Source organism: Ahaetulla prasina, chromosome 5, assembly GCF_028640845.1.
Source record: "Ahaetulla prasina isolate Xishuangbanna chromosome 5, ASM2864084v1, whole genome shotgun sequence".
NCBI classification, from domain to species: Eukaryota; Metazoa; Chordata; class Lepidosauria; order Squamata; family Colubridae; genus Ahaetulla; species Ahaetulla prasina.
The window spans coordinates 97,129,283-97,156,025 of record NC_080543.1 but is presented as its reverse complement, the minus strand read 5'-3'; the positions used below and the strand labels follow the sequence as shown (position 1 = coordinate 97,156,025).

General features: G+C 37.4%; 1 protein-coding gene across 1 annotated transcript; it reads right to left on the bottom strand.

Annotated features, from left to right (window-relative positions):
- Positions 1-23,959, bottom strand: LOC131199964 (acetylserotonin O-methyltransferase-like). The gene is made up of 10 exons (XM_058186250.1): positions 23,696-23,959; positions 21,391-21,714; positions 17,335-17,373; positions 10,609-10,702; positions 10,110-10,239; positions 8,946-9,014; positions 4,622-4,674; positions 3,923-4,063; positions 3,215-3,337; positions 1-209 (listed from the first exon to the last, which is right to left on the bottom strand). Exons 1-10 carry the CDS (start codon positions 23,957-23,959, stop codon positions 1-3), a joined length of 1,446 nt encoding a protein of 481 aa, XP_058042233.1.
- Between the last annotated feature and the right edge of the window lie 2,784 nt (positions 23,960-26,743).

Here is a 26,743-nt window from a genome sequence, read left to right as displayed (position 1 = left end):
CTATTTTCTGGCCAAAATGACATCAAAGACATTTCCTTTCTTGAACTGAATATCTTTAAAACCAGTTGTGTTGAAGAGCATACAAAGTTCTGATGGTTTCTGTAGTTTTCCTCTAGTCAAAAGCAATGCTATCATGGCGTACATATGGGCAGGAAAAGACCCAGCTATTTCTTCATCAACAGTTGGCTCCATTACTAAGACTCCCGCACCTGTTGCAAAAGTAATTTGTTAACTCAAAAATAAGTTGCCTAGAAAAGAAAACATGTCCATGAATCTTATTTTAATTCCTATGGCCATAGTCTGTCTTCTACTACTTTCCCCCTCATTAAAATATTGTTTTGGACTCATTTTTCCTAGGCTAAATCCATAGTCCATTTTAGTATCATAAAAGATATTTAAATACTATGCCACGCCCCAGCATCTTCAGCATTGAATAACTCATTACACATGCTATTTTAGCCCATTTACCACAGGATTGCTTCCAAGGCTCTGCCTATATTTCATGACTGAAGAAACCCTGAACTTCTAAGCAATCTTTCCTCAATCTGACTTTGCTTAAATTCATCAAAAGTGGCAATTTTCTGTCTTAGACAGTTAACAAACGAACAGGTTTCAAAACACAGTTTTCATAGGTACTTATGGGAGGAAATAGATTCTGCAGGATAGTAATGGTTCAATATTATTTAGGGAGTGCAACCCAAAGAGTAATCATCCAATTCCTTCCAAAAGTTCAGTGTGACTCAAAGTGCAATGATCCTATTTCTTTTGCAAGTTCAGATTTAATAACTAATAAATTTTGTATGAGCTTTAATAACTGTCAGGGTTACCTCCAGGAGAGCTATAGCATGTATTTTGTCTATGAATGGATCCTATTCTAATTTTATTAAGTAGAAAAGTGGCACTTTTCTTTTTCTAAATTTGCTACTATTCATTTCAGCAATACAGTTTTGAATTAGCACTAATACAATTGATTTCTTCTACAGGTAGTCCTCGGTTTATGACTATTCAAAATTATGATGTTAAACAAAGAGAGTTATGACCCCTGTCTCAAGTTAACAAGTTAGTTGTTTGTTTATTTATTGAAAACATTAATGTGTCACCTAGGGGTGAAATGCTACCAGTTCGGGCTGGTTCGCCCTAACTGGAAGTAAAAATGCTACTGGTTCACTGAACCGGTAGTAAAAAAAAATGTTAAAAGAAAAGTACTGACAATCAACTGAGCAAAATGTGATTGTTGGAACTTTTTTTTAACACTTTTAAAGCATTTTTTTACTACCAGTTCAGGTGAATAGGTAGTAAAAAATTCTTTAAAAAAGTAAAAAAAAAAAGGCTCGGATGATCGCGTGGGACAGCTGTGATCATCCAAGCCTTTTTTTTTTTTTTTGCTTTTTTAAAGCATTTTTTACTACCTATTCACCGGAACTGGTTGTAAAAAAATGCTTTAAAAGGGTAAAAAAAAAAGTTCCCAAGATCACAGCTGTGCTGCGCAATGGTCTGAGCCTTTTTTTTTAACTTTTTTAAAGCATTTTTTTACTACCTATTTGCCCGAAAGGTAGTAAAAAATGATTTAAAAAGGTTTTTAAAAAGGCTCCCAGCTACAGCTGATTCTCCCCCCTCACTCTTCTACTTACCTTCCCAAGCCTCCTTTGATGTGTACTGTGCATGCACACACAGCGCACTTATGGTGCAAACTGCACATGCGCATGCAGTGCACGCTTGGCACGCAGCGCGCATGCACGGCCAACAAACCAGTAGCAAATCGGTTCAGATTTCACCACTGGTGCCACCCATATGATCTAGAGGCAACTCTGGGCAAAGTTATGGCTTTGCATTATCCCCACAGTCATATGATTAAAATTTTGCTACTTGGTAGCACACACCAGTACTTACACCTCAGGTGCTACTACTATATCCCACTCACCAATCTCTTCCTCACAGATCAGTTGCCCAACTAGCCTTCCAGCACACACAAAATTGCCATGGTCTTAGAGTCTGGTCCATGCCCATGTAGCCCCAACCACGCAGAAGTCCCAGGCTTTCTCCCTGCTGCACTAGCCCTGGTCTACTACATTTATCTTTTTGTGCAGCTGCTGACAGATGAGCTAGGCCAATATGAGGAAAAGCCAAACAGCTAGCAAACTGATGTTTTTGAAGGATAGAAAGGCTACCACATGGAGCAGAGGGGATCTCCAGTATGGGTGGAGAAAGGAATCAGGGCCTGAAGGCCAAAAGTTCTCTTTCTCTGGCCAACCACAGTAGTTCTCTCCTGTACACAGAGCAGAGGGGAACTCCTATTGTTGGGCCAAAAAAAGAAGCTCAGATCCTAAAGAGTTTCTCTAGGCCAGTGCAAAAGATGCCATACAAGATAGAGAAGAAATAATCCTTTGCAGTCGGTTGTAGAAAAGAAACTTGGATCCCAAAGATCTGAGTTCCCTTTCTCTGTCCTAGCACAGAAGTTCCCAACAAAGATCTGCAAGGCTCCAAAAACAATAAAACACACATAATGATTCTTCCAAACTGATCTGTTTATTGTTCTATATGTATACACAGAATCTTGCCAAGCTAAAGCAGGACACTACACTGTTTATGTACACTGAGAGCATATGCACTAAGACAAATTCCTTGTGTGTCCAATCACACTTGACCAATAAAAAATTCTATTCTATTCTATTCTACCTACATGAACCATGCATTCTGGGAACTACTGAATTGAGTTGTCTTTTACTCTTCTGGAATATGCACCCTTGCTGCTCAGAATGCCTACTCTTATGGAATATTCCTACTCCTTCCTAGGAAGTGGAATGTAGTGCCCTACTACATTCCATCATATATCAGATCTTTCAGGCTTCTTTTCTGCATCCCAGTGCAAAGATTCCCTTCCATGTATGGGGAGGAACTGCCTCTCCTCTTTTGGCATCCGGTTTTCATTCTGCCTATTTACTGATTCATACAACTGCTTAACAAGTCCAACTGGAAGAGTAAGGAGTGTGGTTAGTGAGCAAAGTGAAGCGGTCATGTGGTCACTCTCTTAATGACTGCAATGACCTACAATCAAAATTCTGAGCCCATTTAAAGTCATAAGTCAAGCACTATCTGTATAGTGTCAAAGGTTGTTGCAAATATATAAAAAAGCCATGGTGGGCCCTGATTGGCTTGCTTGACTTCCCATTCACAATGGCAGTTTTTCTCTTTCTAGCAATGTGAATATGCCTACCTGGCTTACAGGCTGTAAATACTTTGGTAAGTAGCTGGATACACTTTTCATCATTCCAGTTAATCAAGACTCTTGATAAGAGGTAAAGATCTGCTTCAGGAATTGGATCTTTAAAAAAATCCCCTGCAAAAAGAATAAATCCTTTAATAAGGTAGGAATCTATTATCACCTTGGAAACAGAATTTATTCTCCCCTTTGAAGATTTGGCTCGAAAATGCTACTAGCTTCTTTCAGAAGTGTTTTTTGAAATGCCAGAGATATTGTTTCTAAACAAATATTACCTTCATTGGTAATATGAATTTCTGCCTTCCCATTCATTAATATTTTATTTGAAAACTCAAAATATTTCTCAGAAGCTTTTTCAAAAATAAGTTAAAACTGAATCACTGTACACTTCTTAAGCTAGACTTTTCCCAGTCTAAAGAAAGATCTTAATCATTTCACTGACTGGTAATGTAATGAGCTTTATGGGTAAGAAAGAGCTTAGCAGCATCCATTAATATTATAAAACAAAAAGCATGGGCTTTTTTAACACCAGATGGCAAAGATTTAAAATAGGCTATAAAAGCATACTTCTGTAAGCAACTAAATGGAAATACTACTGTCGATGTTATACATTTACTTCTCTACCCACAGAAAATTATGCTGCAAAGCCTATGATGATATATATTCATTTTCATTTTGCATAAACGGCCAAACAAATATTACCTTCATGGAAAGTGATTTGGGATCCATCTGAAAATGCATTATATTTTTTAGATATTTCCATAACTTCAGGAAGATCAAAAAGTGTCACAGTACAATTTGAATACTTTGAAATAAATTCCTTAGCTAAGCCACCGCTACTTCCTTGAAAAAAGAACAAAAAAAGAAAGAAACTATGTAAGAAAAAATATCCTGCATGTCAACATTTTAAATAGTTTACTAGAATATTTATCATGTCTTTTTAAACTTACCTCATTGTTTTACTGGACTAAGCAGTCATATAATATTGTGATTTAAACAAATATGTTCATTAAAATATATCATGTGATTCATTTCAAGGTTATATTTTTATTACTGTCCTTTTACTATGCTCAGAAATTCATTAATTTATTTTAACATCTATCCTACTGGATATTATTTCCCAATCGACTCCCATCCAGTGTGTCAAACTTGACTCAGCTCTGCACAGTTGCCTGTACCTGCTTTCTTGCAGCTTTGCCAAACAGTGACAGTGGAAGGGTGGCAAATTCTTAAGGGTAGAGGGAGGCTGTGGAATGCAAGTGAACCGTCTGTTGCCGGGGTTATGCAACAAGCCCAAGGAATGAAGAACGTTTTTGACCAAAGCAGACAGTTTTTCCAAAGCAAAAGAACTGAACTCAATTGGTGAACTGTGGGTGGCCCAGAGGGGAAAAAGGGAGTTACCTATGTGGGTTTTTGCAGGAAAAATCTTAGAACTGATTTTGCTTCTGCTGTGCCTAGATGGATTTTTCAATAAAACTACACTCTTGGTTAATCTAAAGAGCTGGCAATTTCTTTTGTTGAATGTGACAAATGGGAAGGTTGATACAGTGATTCTTTGTATCAATTTTTCCTTGATTGCTTTGCTTTATCAAAACTAAATAGCACCTGCCAATCACCCCATTGGCCTCTTTTGAGAGAGTTCTGGCATAGGCATGAACTCTATCCTAGTGGATTTACCTAGGGGTAAATCTAACGCTACAATGCACTGAGTTATTGTAGGTCACTTCTGCGAATGGCAGAAACCCCATCCAATTGGTCTGTTGGTAATTCACATAACATCACGGGTATTATTCCAGGACTGAGTTCGTACATTCTAAGTCCCTGGGATGAGCCTATTAAACTGAAGACTTCCTGCCAAAACTTTGGTGTGAATTGTCAAAGGTACTTTTTTTCAAGAGACAACTGGACTTCTTGTTTTTTTTTGAAGACATTTTACTTCTTATCCAAGAAGTTTCTTCAGCTCTGACTGGAGGGTGGAGAATGGAAGGATTTATATTCCTTGCAGACAGCTGATCATTTGCATTCTTTTATAGCAGGTCTGTCAAACTCACGGCCCACGAGCCGGATTCATCATGCGTTGTCCACGCCCAATTTAGCGAAGGGGAAAAAAGTTACAATATGTCAATTATTGCCACCATGATGCCATGAGTTTGACACCCCTGTTTTAGAGAGTCATTGAGGCCACTTGGAGGTTTATCTGTGTCTTCAGGGTTACCTGAGTGGTGCAAATGGGTGTAGAGCCTTCTTGGAACTGCTGAAAGGACTGTATGATAGACTGGAGATAGATTATGTCATATCCCTGCTGAGACACGGCTGTTTGGACTGCTGAATCTTGTCTTGGTAGGTATATTTTCCTATGTTGTGCCATGCGTTTATGAAGTGGTTGTTTTGTTTCCTCAATGTACATGTCTCACTGCATTGTACTGCATATACTACATTGCTCAGTTTGTACCTGGGTGTTTTATCTTTGGGATGGTTTTATCCTTGAGGAGGTTGTGTATAACTCTTTGTTCAGTCCTTCCCAAAATTGGCAAACCAGCATCCACTTCGGCCAGGCTCTCAGGTGGCTAGCTAGGCTGTGGAAGTCTTAGATGTATTCTGTCGCTGGCTCCTTTCCATACTTTGGGGTACGGATGTTGGCTACTTCACATTGAGTTGCCATGGGGTCTTCAAACTGCTCTTGCAGTACTTGCATGAATGCATCCAGGTTGGTCAGCTCAACTGAAAAATCTCAAAAATAGTCCAACTTTCTTGTGGACTGGCATTTGAGAAACATAACAGAAGTAACAGAATAACAGAGTTGGAAGGGACTTTTACTATAATAGTTTTACTATATAATATATAGTAGTTACTACTATTGAGCCAGATATCACTTATTCTACACCTGTGCAGTTGATTTTCTTGCCTAAATGTAGAACCTTTCTCTTCTCACCATTGAATTTCATTTTGTTAGCTAGGGCCCGGGGTTCAAGTCTGTCAAGATCATTCTGTATCTTGAGGCTATCTTTTGGATAGTTGGCTATTCCTGCCAGTTTGGTGTCATCTGCAAATTTGATAGTTTTACTTCTATCCCTTCTTCTAAATAATTGATTAAGATATATTTTTTTTAATTTACATTTATACCCCGCCCTTCTCCGAAGACTCAGGGCGGCTTACACTATGTTAAGCAATAGTCTTTTTTTATTTTTTTTTATTTTTATTTTTTTATTTTTATTTTTTATTTTATTTTTTTATTTTTATTGACGAGTGCTGGGCCTAAGACAGAGCCTTGGGATATCCCACTGCATACTTCACTCCATGTAGATGCAGTTCCATTAAGGACTACACATTGAGGGTGGTTGGGCAGCCAGTTATAGATCTATCTGGTGGTGATGTTATCTAACCCACATTTTTCTATCTTATCAAGTAGTAGGTTGTGGTCTACTTTGACAAATGCCTTACTGAAGTCCAAGTAAATTATATCCACAGCATTTTGCTGGACCACTAATTTTATCACGTTGTCGAAGAATTCAATAAGATTCCATTGGCATGATCTGTTTTTGATAAACCCATTTTGGCTTCTGGTTTATTTGCCTCTAGGTGTTTGCACATTTGTTGATAAATTATCTTTTCTAAAACCTTCCCAGGTATTGATGTCAGGCTGATAGTATTGTAGTTTCCTGGATCCATTTCCCCCCTTTTTTTGGACATAGGAACTACATCAGCTCTTTTCAGTCATCTGATAGATCCCTGGTGCTCCAGGATCTTTGAAAGATATAGTTTAGTGGTTCTGAGATCACATCTGCCAATTCCTTCAGAACCTTGAAATGTAATCTATCTGGTCCTGGTGATTTGAACTTTCTTGTCATTTTCTTACTTATTTTGACTTGCATTCCTAATCTGCAGTTTTCATAAATTAGACTGGGGTTTTTTTCCCCTTTTGGGTAAGGACATATGCAAAAAATGAATTAAACAGTTCTGGTCTCTCCCTGCTTCTTGTCACCTTCTTGCCATTTTCTCCCAATCGTTTCCTTGATTTTTTTTCTTGTTTTTTACATGTTGAAAGAAGCTTTTTTTTTGTTATTATTGACTTTTGATGCAAGCCTTAGTTCATTTTGAGCCTTAGCTTTCCTCACTTCATCTTTGCAGATTTGGGCTATTTGATGATATTCTGCTTTAGTTGTGTGCTCCACTTTTTATACTTGTCCTTTTTCTATTTCAGTTTATCAGAGAGTTCTTTGTCCAGCCATGCTGGTTTCTTTGAAGATCTCTTATTTTTCTTTTTCATTGGAATTATGCTTTCAAAGTTTCCTAAGCTTCTTGGGTTGTTTTCCCCTTGAGGATTCAGGTCTATGGAATCCTCTTCAAGCTCTCTCTAAATTTATTGGAATCGGCTCTCTTGAAGTCCAAGACTCTGGTTTGATTTTTTTTCTATTGCTCATGCTTGCATAATTTTGAATTCCAATATTGCATGATCATTTCCTCCCCCCTCCCCCAAGTTTCCTATAACTTCAATGCTTTCTATCATTTCATCTCTGCTAGTGAGAATTCAGTCCAATATGGCTGATCCCCTAGTTCCCTTTTCCACCTTTTGGGAGACAAAATTGTCTGCATGTTAGGCACATGGGGTGCTCCCTTGCTCCACTGGACCCAGTCTCAGTCCTCTTGAAGTCGCCATAGGCTGCTCATCCCAACAATTTCTGGTACTATGCAAATACAATGCAATTGCAACCAGTGACTCCATATGTGACATGACAAAATACATGATAAAAATTTGGGAGAATCTCTGGGTAATTAATGAAAGTATCTTTGTTCCTATAATGGACTACCCTGCAGTTTCTAGCAATTGAGAGGTGGTTGATCCAGTTCTAGCTATAGATTCCAGTTCTGTCTTTTGAAAATTAATTCTTAGTCAGTGAGACAGGTTGTAAGAATAGTCCTGAAAAAGAGAGATTGAAGACTAGAAGAAGAAAAAAAACCATCATAAAACAGAAAGGACATGGGCAATAAATATCTTATTCATACTTCATTAAGATTCAAATATAGCTATTTTTCATACTATTCCTTTCAGGATTTGAAATGTTATGCAAAACCAAAGAAATAATGAACAGATAAGTTGGGAAGTAGAAAATAATGAGAAAAAAGACCATGCCAAGATTGCATCAACATTATTCAGCACATCTCTCCATGCCTTCTACTCCTTGCAAATCATCCATTTTTTCACAAGAATACTCTGGGTGGTGCAGTGGTTAGAATGCAGCATTGTAGGCTAACTCTGCCCACATTCTGGAATTTCATCCTGATGGGATTCAAGGCTGACACAGCCTACCATGCTTCCATGATCAGTAAAATGAGACCTACACTGTTGGGGTCAATATGCTGACATGGTAAACCATTCAGAGTGCTGTAAAACACTATGGAGGGGTATATTACTCTAAGTGCTATTACTATTTCCATAAAATGGTGATAAATTGACTGATGGACTGGTTTACAATCTAGTCTCCAAATTTGTGATTATACATTGGATGGAATAGTGTAAGTATCGTTAGAAAAAAACTGGGCTTTGCTTCGGTTTGTGGCAGATTGGCCAAATCACTGTTGGTGGCTAGTGTTGCTTATCTAGTGTTTCTGTCTAACTAAAAAACTGAAAATATTTGCAGATTCTCAAAAGTGCGATATAATAAAAGCCAAAGAGCTATTTACTGCCCAATCTTTGCAAAACAAAGTTATAAAAAACTGCTTTTACCTGTACAGTGCTCCATATAACTCATTTGAAGAAATGCCATATATTGATAGAATCTGAGGTTTCCCATCCCTGAAGCAGATTTTTTTTGTTTGTTTTTTCAAAAAAAAAAAATGAAATCAACAAAAATACCATTAGTGATTATATTCTTCTTCATCCCCAGCATCAAATAGTGCTTACATTCAACTAGTGAATTGTATTACTTGTAAAAGTTACTCTAAAAATATTGTAGGCTCTAAACCAGTGGTTCCCAACATGGGGCCCACGCCCCACAAAGGGATAATTTGAATTTTAATGGGGGCAATTGGAACCTTGTTTAAACCAAGTTAATGGCCTTTTAGGCTTCCTCCCCATGAGTAGGAGTTCACTTTTTGAATAGTAAGAATTATATGTCACAGGAGACATCAGGATTTTAGAGATGCTTAGATGGGGCATGGCCAAAAAAAAGGTTGGGAACCACTGCTCTAAACAGTAATAGAAACATGGGGAGTGAGTGAATTAAATTGAAACCTTTATACCCATCTTGTGTCACTATGTTTTTAATTATTAAATAGTAGAAAAACCAAACAAATTCCTTTATCCAGGATTTTTTTTTACTTTGAATATTAAGCTCTTCGAATTCTGATATTGAGTTTTGCTTCAATCATCAAAATGTCTTTCTAAATTAAAATGCTAACACAATTTAAAGTTTTTAATCAGATTAAAAACCTTAACCCCTCTTTTTGCAAGTTAGCTTTGTTTGTCTGTATGTGTACAGGCATCTTTTCCAAAGACATTGAACAAGAATTAAATTTTGATTAAGTGAATTAGTAATATGCACCACTGGAAAGTATAAAAGGAAATGGGTGTGTGTAATCAGTTCATAACCAGTGCATCTGTTGAAATGCTACCTTTAATAAGCAACACAGAATGATGCTTAAACAAATGCACAGCTTCAATTATTAGATTTTCTTTTATCTCTGGAGAGACAGCTGAGAAAACAGGCAAACTGTATTGAATAATTATGATTTTAGAATAATTTAGTGCATAATTATAAAAACTAAACAGCAACGTCCAAGTGATGACTCAAATTGTTACTTGTGTGGGAAAGGAAGCCTACAAAGAATCCTGGTTTCTAACATGCTCTTGGTGAAAAGATGTTTTACTTCACCGATGCTCCATTCTTACCTCACAGCTTCAGGCAAGTATTGCAGTGATCCATATATGATTTCTGAAAGAAATTTCATGGTATAATACTGAGACTTTGGCCTTGATTTAGCCAGAAAGAGATTGGCAAACTCGGTGTTTCCATAAAGATCTAAAAATGAAAGCATATTATAAAACAATTGCTTCAAAACACCATTGCTGAATTCCACATGCATTTGATGAGCAAAGCATAAGATTCATCATAAACATTTCAATTTATTTCAGTTTGGTGAAATATTTCAAATTTGATTTGGCATTCCAAAAAGAGTTCCTGACAGTCCTGAAACAAAGTGGCTGAGTTCTCTGGACATAAGATTTATAACATAAATAAATAAGCAAAACTGAAAACTTTGTGTACCTACTTTACAGTAAATAAATTAAAAGAAAAATGAGGAAAAAATGATCAGAAACTGCTAACTCCATAAAAAGGTTGCCATATGCTCTTTTTAAAACAACTGCTTCCTCCTGCTAACAGGATCACCTTTGCCTTCCTTCCATTCCACTTTCAGGACCTTTATCTCCACACAGGCCTCCAGCAGCATCTGCATCCCAATGAGACTGGTCTTCAAGTGCTGCTAGATAATCCTATTATGTCCTGGAGGGTCATGTCTTAATCCCATCACCCTGGAGCTGAACGTCTTTAATCTTGTAGATAGGCTGGCCCAGTTCTTCTCAATGGGCACCAAATATCTGCTGAAGCTCTGAGTTTCTGTCTCCCTTAAGATTTTTTATTTTTATAACAGTCACTTAAATATGAGCCATCAGTATGCTGCAGTTGCCAAAAAAGCCAATGCAGTCCTAGGCTGTATTAACAAAGGGATAGAATCAAGATCATGTGAAGTGTTAATATCATTTTATAATGGCTTGCTAAGACCGCACTTGAAATATTGCATCCAGTTTTGGTTGCCACAATATAAAAAAAAATGTTCAGACTGGAAAAAGTACAAAGAAGAGCAACAAAGATGATTAGGAGGTTGGAGGCTAAAACATATGAAGAATGGCTGCAGGAATTGGGTATGTCTAGTCTAGTGCAAAGAAGGACTAGAGAGCAATGTTCCTGTTGTGACCCATCAGTTGTCTGCAGAGCTAGCAGCAGAGTCAGACGTGGGGGAGGGGGAGGGGGGACCTGGGCCAGCTTTGGAGCCTTTGGAAAGCTCTGATGAGGAAGGCAGATGCAGAGCTGGAGCCTTCTGCCCATCCCCAGGTGGAGAGGCAGCTGTCTTTGGGGCCTGAGCTGAATGAGGGGGAGGAACAGATGGGGCCCATCCCAGATGTGCATATGCATAATGAAGAGGGATGAGGAGAACAATGGAAAGCAATAAGCCAGCTCTCAGGGAAAAGAAGACATAGATGCTTCCCTGGCTGGGAAATAAATAGTAGGGGTTTGGGAATGGCCTGTTGTCACAGACAACCATTTGTTTTCCCGTGTACATCAATCAAGTTGGATTCCTTTGGTAGAACCATGTTTGTCATGACTAATTGTTCTGTATTTGAGTGCCAGTTGAATCTCCCTGCTGGGACACACTAGATAGTGCATTTGCCTCACCTGGTGTGAACAGAAACTGTTTCTGCTTGGCTCAATCATTGAAGGACTATTTTATCTTGAGTTCTCATGTGAAAAGATACTGTTTCAAAAGGGGAAAAGACTTTCATTTGTGGCTAATTATTTTTGGTTCTGTCTATCCAATGTGAATAAAGACTGCTCGTGCCCTGTTTTAAGAAAAAAGGGGGTTGTTTAACTTGTGAGTTAGCAGTTTCTCATTGCTTGTGAAGGCTGAGTCAGAACAGTTCCAACATTTGAGGGGCTGCCACAATGAAGAGGAGGTTGTTGTGTCTCGTCCAATCTCACCTCAGCCGGGGCCTGCTTATCTGCTTCCGAACACGGAAGAAGAAATACCTCCAGCCCCCAGCCCTGGCTCCATGCCCAGACAGGCTGAAGAAGAAGAAATACCTCCAGCCCCCAGCTCTGGCTCCATGCCCAGGCAAACGGAGCAAGTAGACCCCTCCCCCTCCTCCACAGCATGTGAGCCTGAGGAAGGTTTATTACCAACAGCTGCCGACTGGAGTGACCCTCGCGTCAGAAGACTTGATAGGCGGAGGCAACAGAAGGAAGGGAGGGGCAGGCCTGGATAAGTGCTGAGTCATGGAGCCACACTCCATGGCCTATATAAAGGATCTGCTTTCTGGCATTCTCTGAGTCAGGCAAAGTCTAAACATATCTTGCTGAAGTCACTTTCTGGTCTCCTGCCTGCCTTGAGGACTTTGCTAGGACTTTGGCAGAGCTGCAGAGGCACACCTGATTCGGATTTCCCTGACCCGGCCATCAGCGGAGGAGTGGGACACGACAGAGGTCAACCTATTTTCTAAAGCACCAGAAGGCTGGGAAGAAGCAATGGATGGATATTAATTAAGGAGAGAAGCAACCTAAAACTAAGGAGTAATTTCCTGACAGTGAGAACAATTAACAGTGAGAACAACTTGCCTCCAGAAGTTGTGGAGACTCCATCACCAGAGGTTTTTAAGAAGAGATTGAAGAGGCATTTGTCCAGAATTGTATAAGGTCTCCTTCTTGTGTGGGGATTGGGGTAGAAGACATCCAATGTCCCTTCCAACTCTGTTATGCTGTTATGCAAAAATTGCCAAGCTCTATTTGAATGGGGTGCTACAAAAGTGTTGGACAGTCTATTGGAAGTGGTATGTGTACCGTATATATGTATATAACTAAAAAAATCAGTCCTGTAATGTCAACATATCACACTAGCCTTGTTCACACTAACATTCCTTGGGATCTACCTTTCAGATGCACAGCACCTGTCTCATGTAATAATTATTCATTGGAGCCAGCAATAAATGCTCAGTATAATAGATACTGTATTTTCTGACTTGCTCATATATTTCCCACTTCTGGCTATCAAAATCTCACTTTGAAAGATATCCAAAATACACCCCCCTCTTATGAAATTGTATGTATATGGGCAATCAAGGCCTTTAAACTTTGAAGGCTTCATCAGGCTACACCATATAACCAATTGCAAGTGGGATATTGGATGTATCGCAAATTGCATTAGAGACTCTCTCCAAGGTGGAAAGGCACAGAAGTGCAAATCTGACAGTCTAATCTCATGGATTAGGTCTGGTGAACTCTAGTCAAGTTCATTATCTCAGGTGCATTCCAACTCCAGGAAACCCAGAAGCAACCTTTGCTAATGACATTGTTCTAGGATTCTGGAAAGTGAGTAGAAGAAAGATGAAGTTTTGGACTTCTGGTGGTAATGTCATAGCGGAGCAGGGGAAAGAGAACGGTCTCCATTCCTAGATCCCAAATTTTTCATGTTTGGGGACCCCTTTGGGCAGGGTGAGCCTGGACAGCCACACAGAATAGAGGGAAAGCCTGGAGGGCAGTGAGGTGAAAGGCGATCACTCGCTGCAACGAAGGAAATCCCTGTCAACCCAATGCGAAAGTGTCTGACTTTGTGTTATGGCAGACTTGAGGCTGTGACAAGCCAGAGAGGCTAAGGAAGAGAAGATTTACTTAACCGACTGTGACATTCTATCTGGCTGAAAATCCCAGAGCCGCAACGGTGATAAGTGGCCATAAAAGTAAGTCCCGATTATTCAGTTATAAAGGAAATTGCAGTTAGGGGGAATCACCCAAAGAACGAGGGTGACTTGGCGGGAGGAGCAGTGACTCTGTTGTGCCTCGCTCGCTCCCTTCCCCCGCAGCCGGGCCCCTCTTATTTCCTGCCGGACGCTGATAGTACAGAAAAATGTCCTGGCATGCCTCCAGCCCCCAGCCCTGGCACCATGCCCGGACAAATCGAACAAACAAACCTCCCTCCGATAGCATGTGCACCTGAAGCCAGCCACGGGCTGGGATTACCAACAGCTGGAGATGAAACGATGCAATGGATAGATCCACGCTTCCGGAGAATGGAGAGGCGACGTCAGCAAAAGGAAGGGAGGGGCAGGCCTGGATAAGTGCTGAGTCATGGAGCCACACTCCATGGCCTATATAAAAGATCTGCTTTCTGGCATTCTCTGAGTCAGGCAAAGTCTAAACATATCTTGCTGAAGTCACTTTCTGGTCTCCTGCCTGCCCTGAGGACTCTGATAGGACTTTGGCAGAGCTGCAGAGGCACGCTTGATACGGACTTCCCCAACTCGGCCGTCAGAGGAGGAGTGGGACACGACAGACTCAGCAAATTAAAGTGAACTCTAAGAGTGAAGAGAGGAGGAGATAAAATTTAGATGTGAGACTGAAAGGAGATGAGTGGATATTCAGACAGAAAATTGGAGGAAAAGAGGAAGAAAAGAGGAGCGAGGAGAGTGATCCAGAGAGCCAAAGTGGCAGGAAAAGAAGGAGGGCTACAGCGGACTATGGCAGCGAGAGAAGCTTGAACAGATGGGCATTTGAGACAGAGGTTGGAGGAAGAAACCAGTGTCCCAAAATGATGGAAAAAGAAACAGGAGACACACAGAGATTGATACAAAGCAGAAAGGGGTAAAAGGAAGAAGAAAGGATTAAAATTGATTCAATAGATAACAAGACACTCACGGAAGATTAAAGTGGAACAAGGATAAGCAATTACCTGAACATTGAAAGTAATGTTAACAAGGGACTATTTATTAATTTACCAAGTTAATTGAGAAGATTTAAAGAATATTTATACAAATTGTGGTTAAGTAAGCAACTCATGAACTAATAATTACAAAAGTTATATCTAAACTGTTTACACCCAAATTATATTAGATCAGTAATTATATATTTATATCTTTATACTTTGATATACTTTGTTTATATCTCTATCCATATTTATATTTAAATGTATATATATATATTGATTAACGTATATACTGTTCTTTGTATATATATTTATAGCTAACTTATAAATTGATTAATTGACATATATATATTGATTTAACTTATATATTGTTATTGGCATATATACTGATTAACTTTCATAGAATAATTATATTTATGCTTATATTATATTTATATTTGTAGTTAGGTTTATATGTAGATTGAATAATGTGATTAGATTTATTAGAGCAGAGATAAATATTAATAGTAGTATAAGATATTTTGCATTATAAGGGGGGAAATAAGGGAGACTTGTTAGTAAACAATTGATGATAATCTGGAAAAGTATTTATAGAATCCTTGGAAAACAAAATGGAATATTGAAAGAAATGACCACTCTTACAATGACAACTCTGAGGGCAGGAGAAAAAGCTACATCAAATCCAATGATGATGATGGCCTCCCCATCAAATCAACGGTCAATTGAAGGAATGTTAACAGCAGAAAAGCCCAACACAATACCAAATATGCAAACGATGCAAGCCACCTTGCTAATAATTCAAGAAACAATGGTGAAGTTACAAGAAACAATGACAAACAATCATGGAGAAATGAAAAGCGATATTCAGAAATTGGACTATAAAATGGGTTCAATCCAAGAAGCAATTAGAAAAATGAACAAAAAATAAAAATGGTGGAAATCAAAACTGAACAAACTAGAAAAAAATTGGATTTGGTTGATCAAAAAATGACAGCATTGAATAAGGACCTAGAGGATTCCCTAATCTACCTAGAAATGGACCGGGCATCTTTCTACCTGAGATTTCAAAATGTGACTAAGGCTAAAGAAGAAGACCTAGGACAGATAATGACAGAATTAATTGCAGAAACCCTTCAAAGAGATAAGCAAGAAATCTTGATGGAGTTGGATGAAGTGTATAGAATTCAAACCAACTATGCTAGATGCCATAGACTATCCAGAGAGGTACACATATGGTTTGCCCGAAAGAAGGTCAGGGATATAATTTACAAAATTACCAGAGAGGAACCAATAGTGTACAAAGATAAAGAAATTATTACCCTGAAACAAATTCCCAGAAGAGTCCGAGAACAATGAAGAGATTATTGTTTTTTGGCCTCACAACTGAATAAACAGAACATACTATTTAAATGGATACTCCCAGAAGGAATGCTTGTCTCCTGGCAGGGTAAAAAGATTAAAATTGTTAATTTAGACAAAGCACAGGAATTACATGATCAATTGACGAGAACAGAAGAGGACTATAGTAGCAGGGAGGGGCTGGAGACTGCAAGCCAAGAAGAACAACTACAACAGGAAGCCAAAGGAGAAGACACAGAATAAAGAAGTAAAGACAAAAAAGAACACCAAGAAGAATGAGGTATTAAAACAAGAACACAAAGAGCTACAAGAACCAATAGGAATCAGCAACCAGTAGACAAATAGAAGAATGGAAGAATTGAAACTAATATCAATTAATGTTAAAGGACTAAACACTTTGGTGAAAAGGAAACAAATATTTACAAAATTAATAAAACAGAAAACAGATATTCTGTGCCTCCAAGAAGTACATATTAAAAAGCAAAATGAAAAATATTTAGAATATAATAAATTAGGGAAACTCTATACAGCACTGGCGGAAAAAAGAAAAGACGGGTGGCAGTATATATTAAAGAAGGGATAAAGGCAAAACAAATTCATGCAGACTTAAAAGGAAGACCATTAATGATGGAAGTAACAATGGGCAAACAACAATGTTGTTTCAATGCATCTAACAAAAACCAGGGGGAATACTACAAGAAAGTTCATCAAAAGATTATTGAGATAGGTCAAGGGAATATATGTATTGTGGGTGACTTCAATGGGGTAGTAGAAATTAAAAAAGATTATACCAGTGACAAAAAGAACAAGAAAAAAAGAAATATATTGCCAAAAATTTTTTTAAAATGACGGACGAATTGAATTTGACAGATATGTGGAGAAACTTGCACCCAAAAGAAAATAAATAAAACATTTTATTCCAACCCCCATAAATTTTGGTCAAGGATTGATATAGTATGGACTAATTCAGAATAGAGGAGAAAGTATACCTGTCTATTAAATACTTGAAGCTGAACCAACCTTGCAAGAAACTGGATCTCAAGTACATAGGTCCGTTCCCAATTGTTCAAATTATAAATCCAATTAAATGGAATTACAGTTACTTAAGATACTCAAACAAGTCCATCTGGTGTTTATTGACCAGGAAGGGTTTTTTTGAAACCCTTCCAAGGCTCTAAGTTAAGGCCACTTGAGGTGAGGCCTCGGCCTCCCACGTTTGTGGGTGGGGGGAAAAAACTATGATATAAAGAAGATACTGGACTCAAGGTGCTTTAAGGGGAAATTACAATACTTAATGCAGTGGAAAGGATATCCCTCAGCTGATGCTGAGTGGGTAGGTGCTCACAATGTTAGTACAGACAGGTAAAAAGGTTCCATAAAAAATACCCTCAGCAGCCAAAGGCTAAGGCTAAGACCACCTAAATAACAATAAGGCTAAGACCACCTAAATAACAATAATTAAACTATGTTTAATATTTTCCAGGTGCCCCTTTCCTTCAGGGGGCCAGCATGTGAAGTTGAATTGCTTTGCTTCTTTCAAACCCTAATTCTTTTCAACTTGCCAATGAAGTGGGGGGAGGGAAGGGAAAATGTAATTGAAAATGTATGCAGAAATCGTAAAAGTATGGAAACCATCAAGGTCACCACTGCAGGTGCTTGAGAAAGAGATGGACTGTTCCCATAACAATAGGATGTCTCATAATTGGACAATATGATCATCCAGGGATGGGGAGAAGAGGAAACTATTGTTTAACTAGGCAAACATTTGCGTGGGAAAACCAGAGCTGGTTTTGTTTCTTCACTACCAATATGGTGTATCCAATAAAGTTTTACTTTTGGGAATTCAGTTCTCCCAAGAATGTTTCCTTGTTTTGAGTTCACTAGTTGGGCAGTTGACGCCCAAATTGTATCATTCTCCCCCCCAACTCAAGAAATAGAAAATTGGCATATTTTCTTCCCACCTTCCCTCCCATCTTTTCATCCTCCTTCCCTCCTTCCCTTCCTTTCCTACCTTTCAAAAAACTCCAGACCTAGGTTCCAGAGGCAGGGGTTTACTAATCAAGAGAATAAAATAACAAAAAGTTCAATTAGTATGTTATTAAAATATTAATAGTCTCATTTTTGTAGTTTTGCCTTTTCAAAGCTTATTTCTTCCTAATCTATAGATATTCTTAAAATATAGGTAAAATCAAGGGGAAAAAATAATGAGAGATATTATTCAGAAAACTACAAGCATTAAACTATCTATAGCCATTTTTTTAGGTAGATGCAATCATCATTATATTTTTTAATCTCTTTTATTGTGCACATTAAAAAGGTAAATTTCAAACTTTCTTATTTCAAAGTGACAATTACTATAAATTTCTCTGAAGCCCTTGGGAAAACTGATCTAATGCAACAAAGAAAAAGTCCAGAAAAACTGGATAGTAAATTAGTAGTTTTTACAGGTAATGCAGACAGTTCTTCACAGGTACTTCTTTAGCGATTGATGTCTTCTCCACATGATAGCTGAGCAGAAGTGGTTACAAGTCGGTCTTTCAATGATAATTTTGTGAGATGCTCAGGCTAAATCTCATCTGTACACAACTTTCAAAAAAGTCAGAGAGGGAATATATATCTGCAGAGCATAGGTGTGTCCCCCACATGTTACCAAATCAATCTGCCGAAACATTTCTAATCCTCTTATTTTGTCATTTCAGATTGAAAGGTGGCATGAGTTCACTTTACACTAATCCCCCTTGGGAAATGTTTTGTTTTCAATTAAAAAAGAAGCAGCATAGCACAATATTGCTTTCTTGGAACTCATTACCTGACTCCATAGTCTCTACTCAAAATCCCAAAATCTTCAACCAAAAATATTGTTATATATATATTTCTTTCTTCAAGATATGCTGTTTTATCTATAATATTTGTTTGTGTATACTGTTGTGACAAAAAGAAATTTTAAAAAAAGTTCTGTAGGATATTTTTCTGTAGGATAAGTTACCTTTCATGCTTCTAAGCTGGCTTTCTTCTAGGAACTGTCTGGCCTTTCAACCTGTATCAAATGTTTTGTTTCATATTCCTTCTTATAGCTCTGTATCACCAGCACCAATTGTATCTGCTTATTTAATTTGGCTTATTTGACTGTGTAAGCAAGATGATTTCATTTCCCACAGTCATTCATTCACCCCAGTCATTTCATTTCTAGGGTCCTAGGGTTCTAGAACCTAGTCTTTCTGTGACTACTAATGGGGTGTGAGATGGATATGGGTGGGTACAGAGGTGGGTTTCAGCAGGTTCTGACCAATTCTGGAGAACCATTAGTGGGAAATTTTGTGTAGTTCGGAGAACCAGTAATAATACCACCTCTGACTGGCCCTGCCTCCATCTATTCTCTTCCTTCCAAGCTGATTGGGAGGAAATGGGGATTTTGCAGTAACCTTCCCCTGGAATGGGGTGGGAATGGAGATTTTACAGTATCCTTCCCCTGCTACGCCCACCAAACCATGTCCACAAAGCCAAGCCAAGCCATGCCACGCCACACCACGCCCACCAGGCCACACCCACAAAACCGGTAATAAAATTTTTTGAAACCCACCACTGGGTGGGTACATTGACCATGGCTGCCCCATTCTGGGGATGGTTGTTGAATTTGTCAGGGCTATGTAGATGGCCAGATCTTGTTCCCAACAGAGAGAATGGGCCCCAATGTGAATCACACATTGTTAGTACTTCTTGATCTAGCCCAAGGATTTTCCAGCGACCAGCTCCTGCAACGTTTTATCAGAAAACAAAAGGAAAGAAATGGCGATGCTGTTTACATTTGCACCAGTGCCCACCTAGTAATCAATACAGTAAATTCTACAATGTGCAGATTCCTAAGGAGATTTTACTAGAGAGAGATTATTTTTGAGTGTAGATTAAAAGAGTTACAGAGGAAAAGAAAAAATGCTGCACCATGACCCTTCAGCTTGTCAGAAACCCATTGAAAAGACACCATGGAGCTAGCTAGCATAGTCCATTCTCATTTCTTCCTGTTACACCAAGATTCAAACTGTCCTGTCACCTTTTAATACTTTTGCAGGTATCTGACCCAGTGGTGGGTTGCCCCCGGTTCGGACCAGTTCTATAGAACCAATAGTAAAACCAGGGAGAGGCTCTGCCCACTGACCCAAATGTCATCAAAACTCTTCAGCGCATGCGTAGAAGAGCACGTGAGCAGAGTGAGTGAGCACCGGCACAATGCGAACCGGTAGTAAAGGTAAGTAGAATCCATCCCTGATCTGACCCTAACCTGAACAAGAAGCTAGACACAGTGAAATGAAACCAAGGTCCAATATCAGGTGCTGCTGCTGAGGGAGGAAAGGGTATTTTCTTTAGAAGCACTTGCATTGGTTACTGAAGCTCCTTTCCATTAGCAGCATCTTCTCTGGAAGATCCAGAGGGACTTTTAAAAAGTTGTTATTATTCTTTCTGTATACCAAAGCCATGCTTTATTTTGTTTGGATTTAAAGGCACTAAAACAACCTTGAAAATTATGTTGAAAAAATAAAATGAAAGTTATTTTCCACACATTTTTTGTGATGCAATATAAATTGAAATTATTTTTTTATTCTTACTATGGTATATCAGGGTTATAGACAAATAGTTTAAGCTAGTGACTATATCATAAATATAATTTTAGCTATGCATAAAGACTGCAAGTCAGGAGAAACTATATCTTATGGCCTTTTTTGCTGTTAAATTTGGAAGTAAATTGCTTTTTATTCTAAATAAATTTGGAAATAAATTGCTTTTTATCTCTGTCTTTTTTAATTCTTCATCACCATATCAAAGGTTTTTCCTATGCCAAGATGTGTATAGTTATTTCAAATTATTCAGATTGTATTGCTAAAGTAACTCTGAATAATCCAATGTGAACTGAAACTTGGCACCTGCTAGAGAGAGAGAGATCATGAATTTTCATGATCAGCATTTTTTGTTGATGATCTCTTTAATATTCATGTGAGAATTGGAATCAAGATCTTTTCTTTTCTTTTTTAAATCATTTTATTTATAGTTTTTTCTTTAACATATGTAAGTGCTTAGTGAACAGCCTATTGTCTGGGTTAATTTACTTTATACATAATACTAATAACAATAGTAATACTATTCAAGTACACGTGGTAATAATCTTTCAACTTCTAACATTTATGTCTAGATGGTAATTATAATATTTTATATAGCAGTGTACATAGTGATATTTTCCCATTTCTAATTTCTATCTCTATTTTCTAACTCTTAATCAAGCAAATCCTATATTAAGAAGTATTCTATATCTATCCGTCATCTCTTGCCCTTTTTAGTATTTCAACTCTTACTGACTTTTTGCCAGATCTCCCATGTTCTTCTTCCCTTGGGAACTTATATCTCCTTACATCACTCATATTTAATCTAAGTATTTCATCTACCTCAACATCTACCTCACACTGTTGAATCACCAAGAAACCCATCGATGACTCTTTCATCACTTCTGGGAGAACTTTCTCTTTGTCCTCTTCTATATTTTGAGCTCTTAATGTGTAATTTGCCTGCTCCGTTTCAAGAATTTTTACTATCTCTTCCTCATCTTTATCTGTTTGTATTATTTGTTGATTTATCTCTCTATTCTTTCTTCTGCTCTTTCTACTTCCTCCTGGAACTTTCTGGCAATGCAAATATCCCTATTTGGCTTACAGGCCATAAATATTTTGTTAGTAGAAGGATACACTTGTCATCATTCCAAATAAACAGGATACTTTATAAGATGTAAAGATCTGCTTCAGGAATTGGATCTTTAAAGAAATCTGCAAAAAGAATAATTCCTTTAATATGGTAGAAATCAAAGTCTATTATCACCTTAGAAACAGAATTTATTCTCCCTTTCACAAAACTTGGCTTGACAATGCCACTAGCTTCTTTCAATAGTGTTTTTTTTTATTCAAAAAGTTTTACAAACATTTTTACCCCCTCCTCCCTCCAACCCTCACCCTATTGCCTCCCTCCACCCCCCTTCACCCAATCCCTCCACCCCCACCCCCGGACTTCCCAGAGCAAAATACAGGATATATCGCCTAACAATCATAAACTAGAATAAGCAAACAATCCATAAACTTCCATCTCTCCCCTAGTACCTTAAGTCCCCTTATCTATTAAAAAAGAGAGAGAGAACAAACTATTACAGTTACATTCTATCCATTCTTAAGCTTTTCAATCCTTCTTCTCCATTCCAATATTCTTTCGTAGACTGTCTTTTAAGTACTCTAAAGTTTCTGTTTTCTCTTTTAAGTTCATTAATTTTTATCTTCAATCTTCAACAGTATACAATATTCCGTCTTCCAATATTTCAGTAGTAAAAGTCCAATTGCTGATATTAAAATTAAAATCAATTTACTGCCTATTATTCTTCGAAGTAATATCTTGTATAGTCCACCAGATTTATAGATCCATCACACATAATAATAAATAATATCATTTTTATCCAATCCTTAATACTCCATTTCCTAATCTATTATAATCATTACCTTATTTTTTATCCAAATTAATTTAAATTTTAACAAATCCACATATAATCAACTAGCATTACTACAATCACTCCAACATTTAGAATATAAATTCAAACAATACCATTTACATTTAATCCCAATTCTTCCCCATATTTCCAACACTATAAATTACCAAATAATTTATAGCCATTTTCATGCATTCCTTAATTAAGTCAATTTTTTGTTCTATTTTTATCAAGACACCCCCAAATCAAATAATTCAGTTGTTGACAATTCAACCATATATAAACAAATAACATCACTACAATCACTTCTCCAACATTTAAATTATAAATTCAAACAGATACAAATAAATTTTACAAATTCCAAATAACTATTCTTACAAACATATATGTTAACAAAAGTTAATTATAATTTAACCTTTCCCATAAAGAGAAACTCTGTTCACTTGAAATTGTTGCTTCTTTACTCCTTGTTCTTTACATTTAATAACCACTTGACTTGATCTTTTCTCCTTTACATCCCCTACTTTTTCCAATGCTTCTTCTGCATCAGTTTTAATCCCAACTATTTGATGTGGACTTCCAGCCTTTAATACATTAATATAAAAATCTCTTGCTTTAGGTACTGTATTAAGACAATATCTTCTTCCTATTGATTTACTGTTAAACCAGCTGGAACATCCCATCTAAATCATATCTGACGATTTCTAAGCTCATCCACCAAAAAAGCATAATCCTTTCTACTTCTTAACATTTTAATAGGAATTTCTTTCAAAATTAATATCTCTTGACCTAATATCTGGATTTTATTTTTATAAGATGCTTGTAAAATTTCATTCCTCATCCTCCTGGTTGTAAAATAAATCACAGTATCTCTTAGTAGCTGTTTCTGTCTGGCAACCTTAGAATTAGCACGGTATATTTTTTCAATTTGAATTACAACATCTTCTGGTTGCTCTCCAGTCACCTGTGCAAAAACCTCTGCAAATTTTTTTTAAAATTCTCTTGCTTATTTTCTTTAAGTCCTCTAACTCTCAGAGCAAACTCCATTGATTTAAATTGCAACACCACCAATTCATCATCTACCTTCTCCACCTTTGTCTGAACCTCCTCTATTTTATTTTCCAAATTTCTTCTACTCTTTCATGCAACTGGATCACACATTCACACAGTTGTTTAAATGCGGCCAACACATCATTTCTTATATCGTCATTCTGATCTTTAATTTCCAGGATTTCCTCTTGAATCTGCTTATATTTTTTATCTATAACTAAAAATTGTGACTCCAAAGCTTCCTTTAAAAGACCCTTTAAAAATTTTTTCATATCTTCCTGTAGCTTATGTATTTGAAATGACAAGACTCCACCGTCCTTAACATTAAACTTTATATCTTTAAGATCCATTTATTAGTTTAATTTTATACTTTGCAACAATTTCAGTGTCTGTAATCTTTTCAAAAAAAGAGAGAATATCTTATTCTCCTTATAAAATCTTCATGTAAGTGTAAATTCCAGCAAGTTTAAACAGAGCTAAGAGCGCTAGCCTTATTAATGAGAATTTCCTTAATTTTCGCTTTCACGCCCTTTTAGGTAGAAACGCCATTTTCTTATTCTTCTTAAGTACTGTTCTCAAGTACTATTTAAAAACGAAGTTAAGGTCTGGTACTTGCATTTATCAACCTTCCTGACATTGCTCTGTCTGCATTGCCATTTATCAATTTAAATTATCATATTGATCGCAGAGCTGGTTGCAGTGATTTGGTCTGCTAAAAAGCAGACTCATCCCAGATAAGAAGCTCTCGGGCTTAAACTGGGAGCTCTCACCCTCAAGCCCCTAGAATGACTCCTGGGACTTTCCGGGGAGCTCTACCTCTGCCCATACGCTCATCTTTACCTCTTCTCCTGAGGGAAAGGTTTCCGAGCCGTCAGACAGCCGATTTGCGCTGGCTCTAACGTGATCTCTAAGGTGATCTTGGGGCTGGCGGTCTAAAAAGACCATCTCCATCACCAACGGAGCCAACCAGAAGTCTTTCAATAGTGTTTTTTGAAATGGGAGAAATATTGATTCCAAATATATATTACCTTCATGGAAAGTGATCAGGCATTCATCTGAAAATGCATTAATTTTTGACATATTTTCACAACTTCAAGAAGATCAAAAGTTTCAATTTGGGACTTTGAAATCAATTCTTTAGCTAAACCACTGCTACTTCCTTGAAAACAGAACAAATTGGGTGGAGGGGGAAGGAACTGTAAGAAAAAATATCCTCCAGATCAACATTTTTAACAATTTACTAAATACTAAAATATTTGTGATTACTTTTTTAAAAACCTTAGCTCATTTAACACATTCTTTGGCTCAGTCTTTGTTAATAGTAATGGCTCATACACAAAATTCCCCAGTCATACCAACAATGAGTACAATGACCTAACACAAATAGATTTCACAGAAGATAATGTTGAAAAGGCCCTTTGCAAACTGAAACCATCTCTATCCATTGGACCTGATGAACTATGTGCATACTTCTTAAAAAAGCTTTCCACTAATATAGCAGAACCCCTTAGCATAATCTTTGAAAAAGCTTTCACGACCAGCTCCCTTCCCAAATTTTGGTCATTAGCCATGGTCATCCCTGTCTTCAAAAAAGGAGACCACAGCCTAGTTGAAAATTACAGACCAAAATCTTTATGCTGCGTCACCTGCAAAGTAATGGAATCAATCATCAATCAATCCATTCCCTCCACCTAGAAACAAACAACCTACTCTCAAATAAACAATTTGGTTTCAGAAAAAAATTATCATGTAATTTACAACTTCTTCACTGCAAAAACATATGGACCACAAATCTCGATCAGGGCAAAGCAATAGATGCAATTTACATAGACTTCTTTAAAGCTGTTGACTCTGTGGTACATTACAAACTTCTCCTAAAACTAAAATCCTACGGCATCTCTGGACCCCTCCACAACTGGATAACAGCCTTCCTGTCAAACAGGCAACAGTGGTCAAAATAGGCAATGCCCTATCAAATCCTGTTCCTGTCAATAGCAGCATTCCCCAAGGCAGTGTTCTTGGACCAACACTCTTCATATTATACATTAACGATCTCTGTGACCATATTACAAGTAATTGGGTTCTCTTCGCTGATGATGTTAAATTATTCAACACTATCAACAATACAGCTATCTTCAGAAAGACCTTGACTTTGTGTCGGAATGGTCAAAAACTTGGAAACTCCAAATCTCAACCAGCAAATGCTCTGTCTTACACATTGGAAAAAAGAATCTGAACACTAAATACAAGCTTGATGATCATTACCTTGTAGATGACCCCCACCCCATTAAAGACCTTGGAGTTTTCATATCAAATGATCTAAGTAACAAAGCCTACTGCAACTACATCGCAAAAAAGGCTTTAAGAGTTGTAAACTTAATATTGCATAACTTCTTCTCCAGAAACACTACACTACTAAGCAGAGCATATAAAACATTTGCTAGACCAATTCTTGAGTACAGCTTGACCGTCTGGAACCCATACCTCATTTCGGACATTAACACAATTGAGCGTGTCCAGAAATATTTTACAAGAAGAGTTCTCCACTCCTCTGATTACAACAAAATACCTTATACCACCAGACTTGAAATCCTGGGTTTAGAAAATTTAGAACTACGCCGCCTTCAGCATGACCTGAGTATAACTCATAGAATCATCTGTTACAACCTCCTTCCAGTTGAAGACTACTTCAGCTTCAATCACAGCAATACATGAGCACACAATAGATTTAAGCTTAATGTGAACCGCTCCAATTTCGATTGCAGAAAATATGACTTCAGCAACAGAGTTGTTAATGCCTGGAATGCACTACCAGACTCTGTGGTCTCTTCCCAAAATCCCCAAAGCTTTAACCAAAAACTATCTACTATTGACCTCACCCCATTCCTAAGAGGTCTGTAAGGGGCATGCAAAAGAGGACCAACGTGCCTACTGTTCCTGTCCTAATGTTCCCTTTGATGGTATCCAATTTCATATAGTTATTACATACTTATTATTATATATATGCTTTATATAGTATAGTTATTTCATGCTTATACTTATATATACTCTTGTGACAAATAAAAATAAATAAATAAATAAATAAAATTGTTTTATTCTTTATCCATCTGGGCTAATCAGGCATATAATATTGT

Bases quoted from the DNA above. Each gene is read 5' to 3' on its own strand.
- LOC131199964 (XM_058186250.1), bottom strand. From the start codon at position 23,959: ATGGATCTTAAAGATATAAAGTTTAATGTTAAGGACGGTGGAGTCTTG. The intron at 21,715-23,695 runs GTAGAAGAAATT...TTGCATTGCCAG, and splicing joins TGATCCAGTTGCATGAAAGA to AAAGTTCCAGGAGGAAGTAG. The intron at 17,374-21,390 runs GTAAGAGTTGAA...CTACCCACTCAG, and splicing joins GGAGATCTGGCAAAAAGTCA to CATCAGCTGAGGGATATCCT.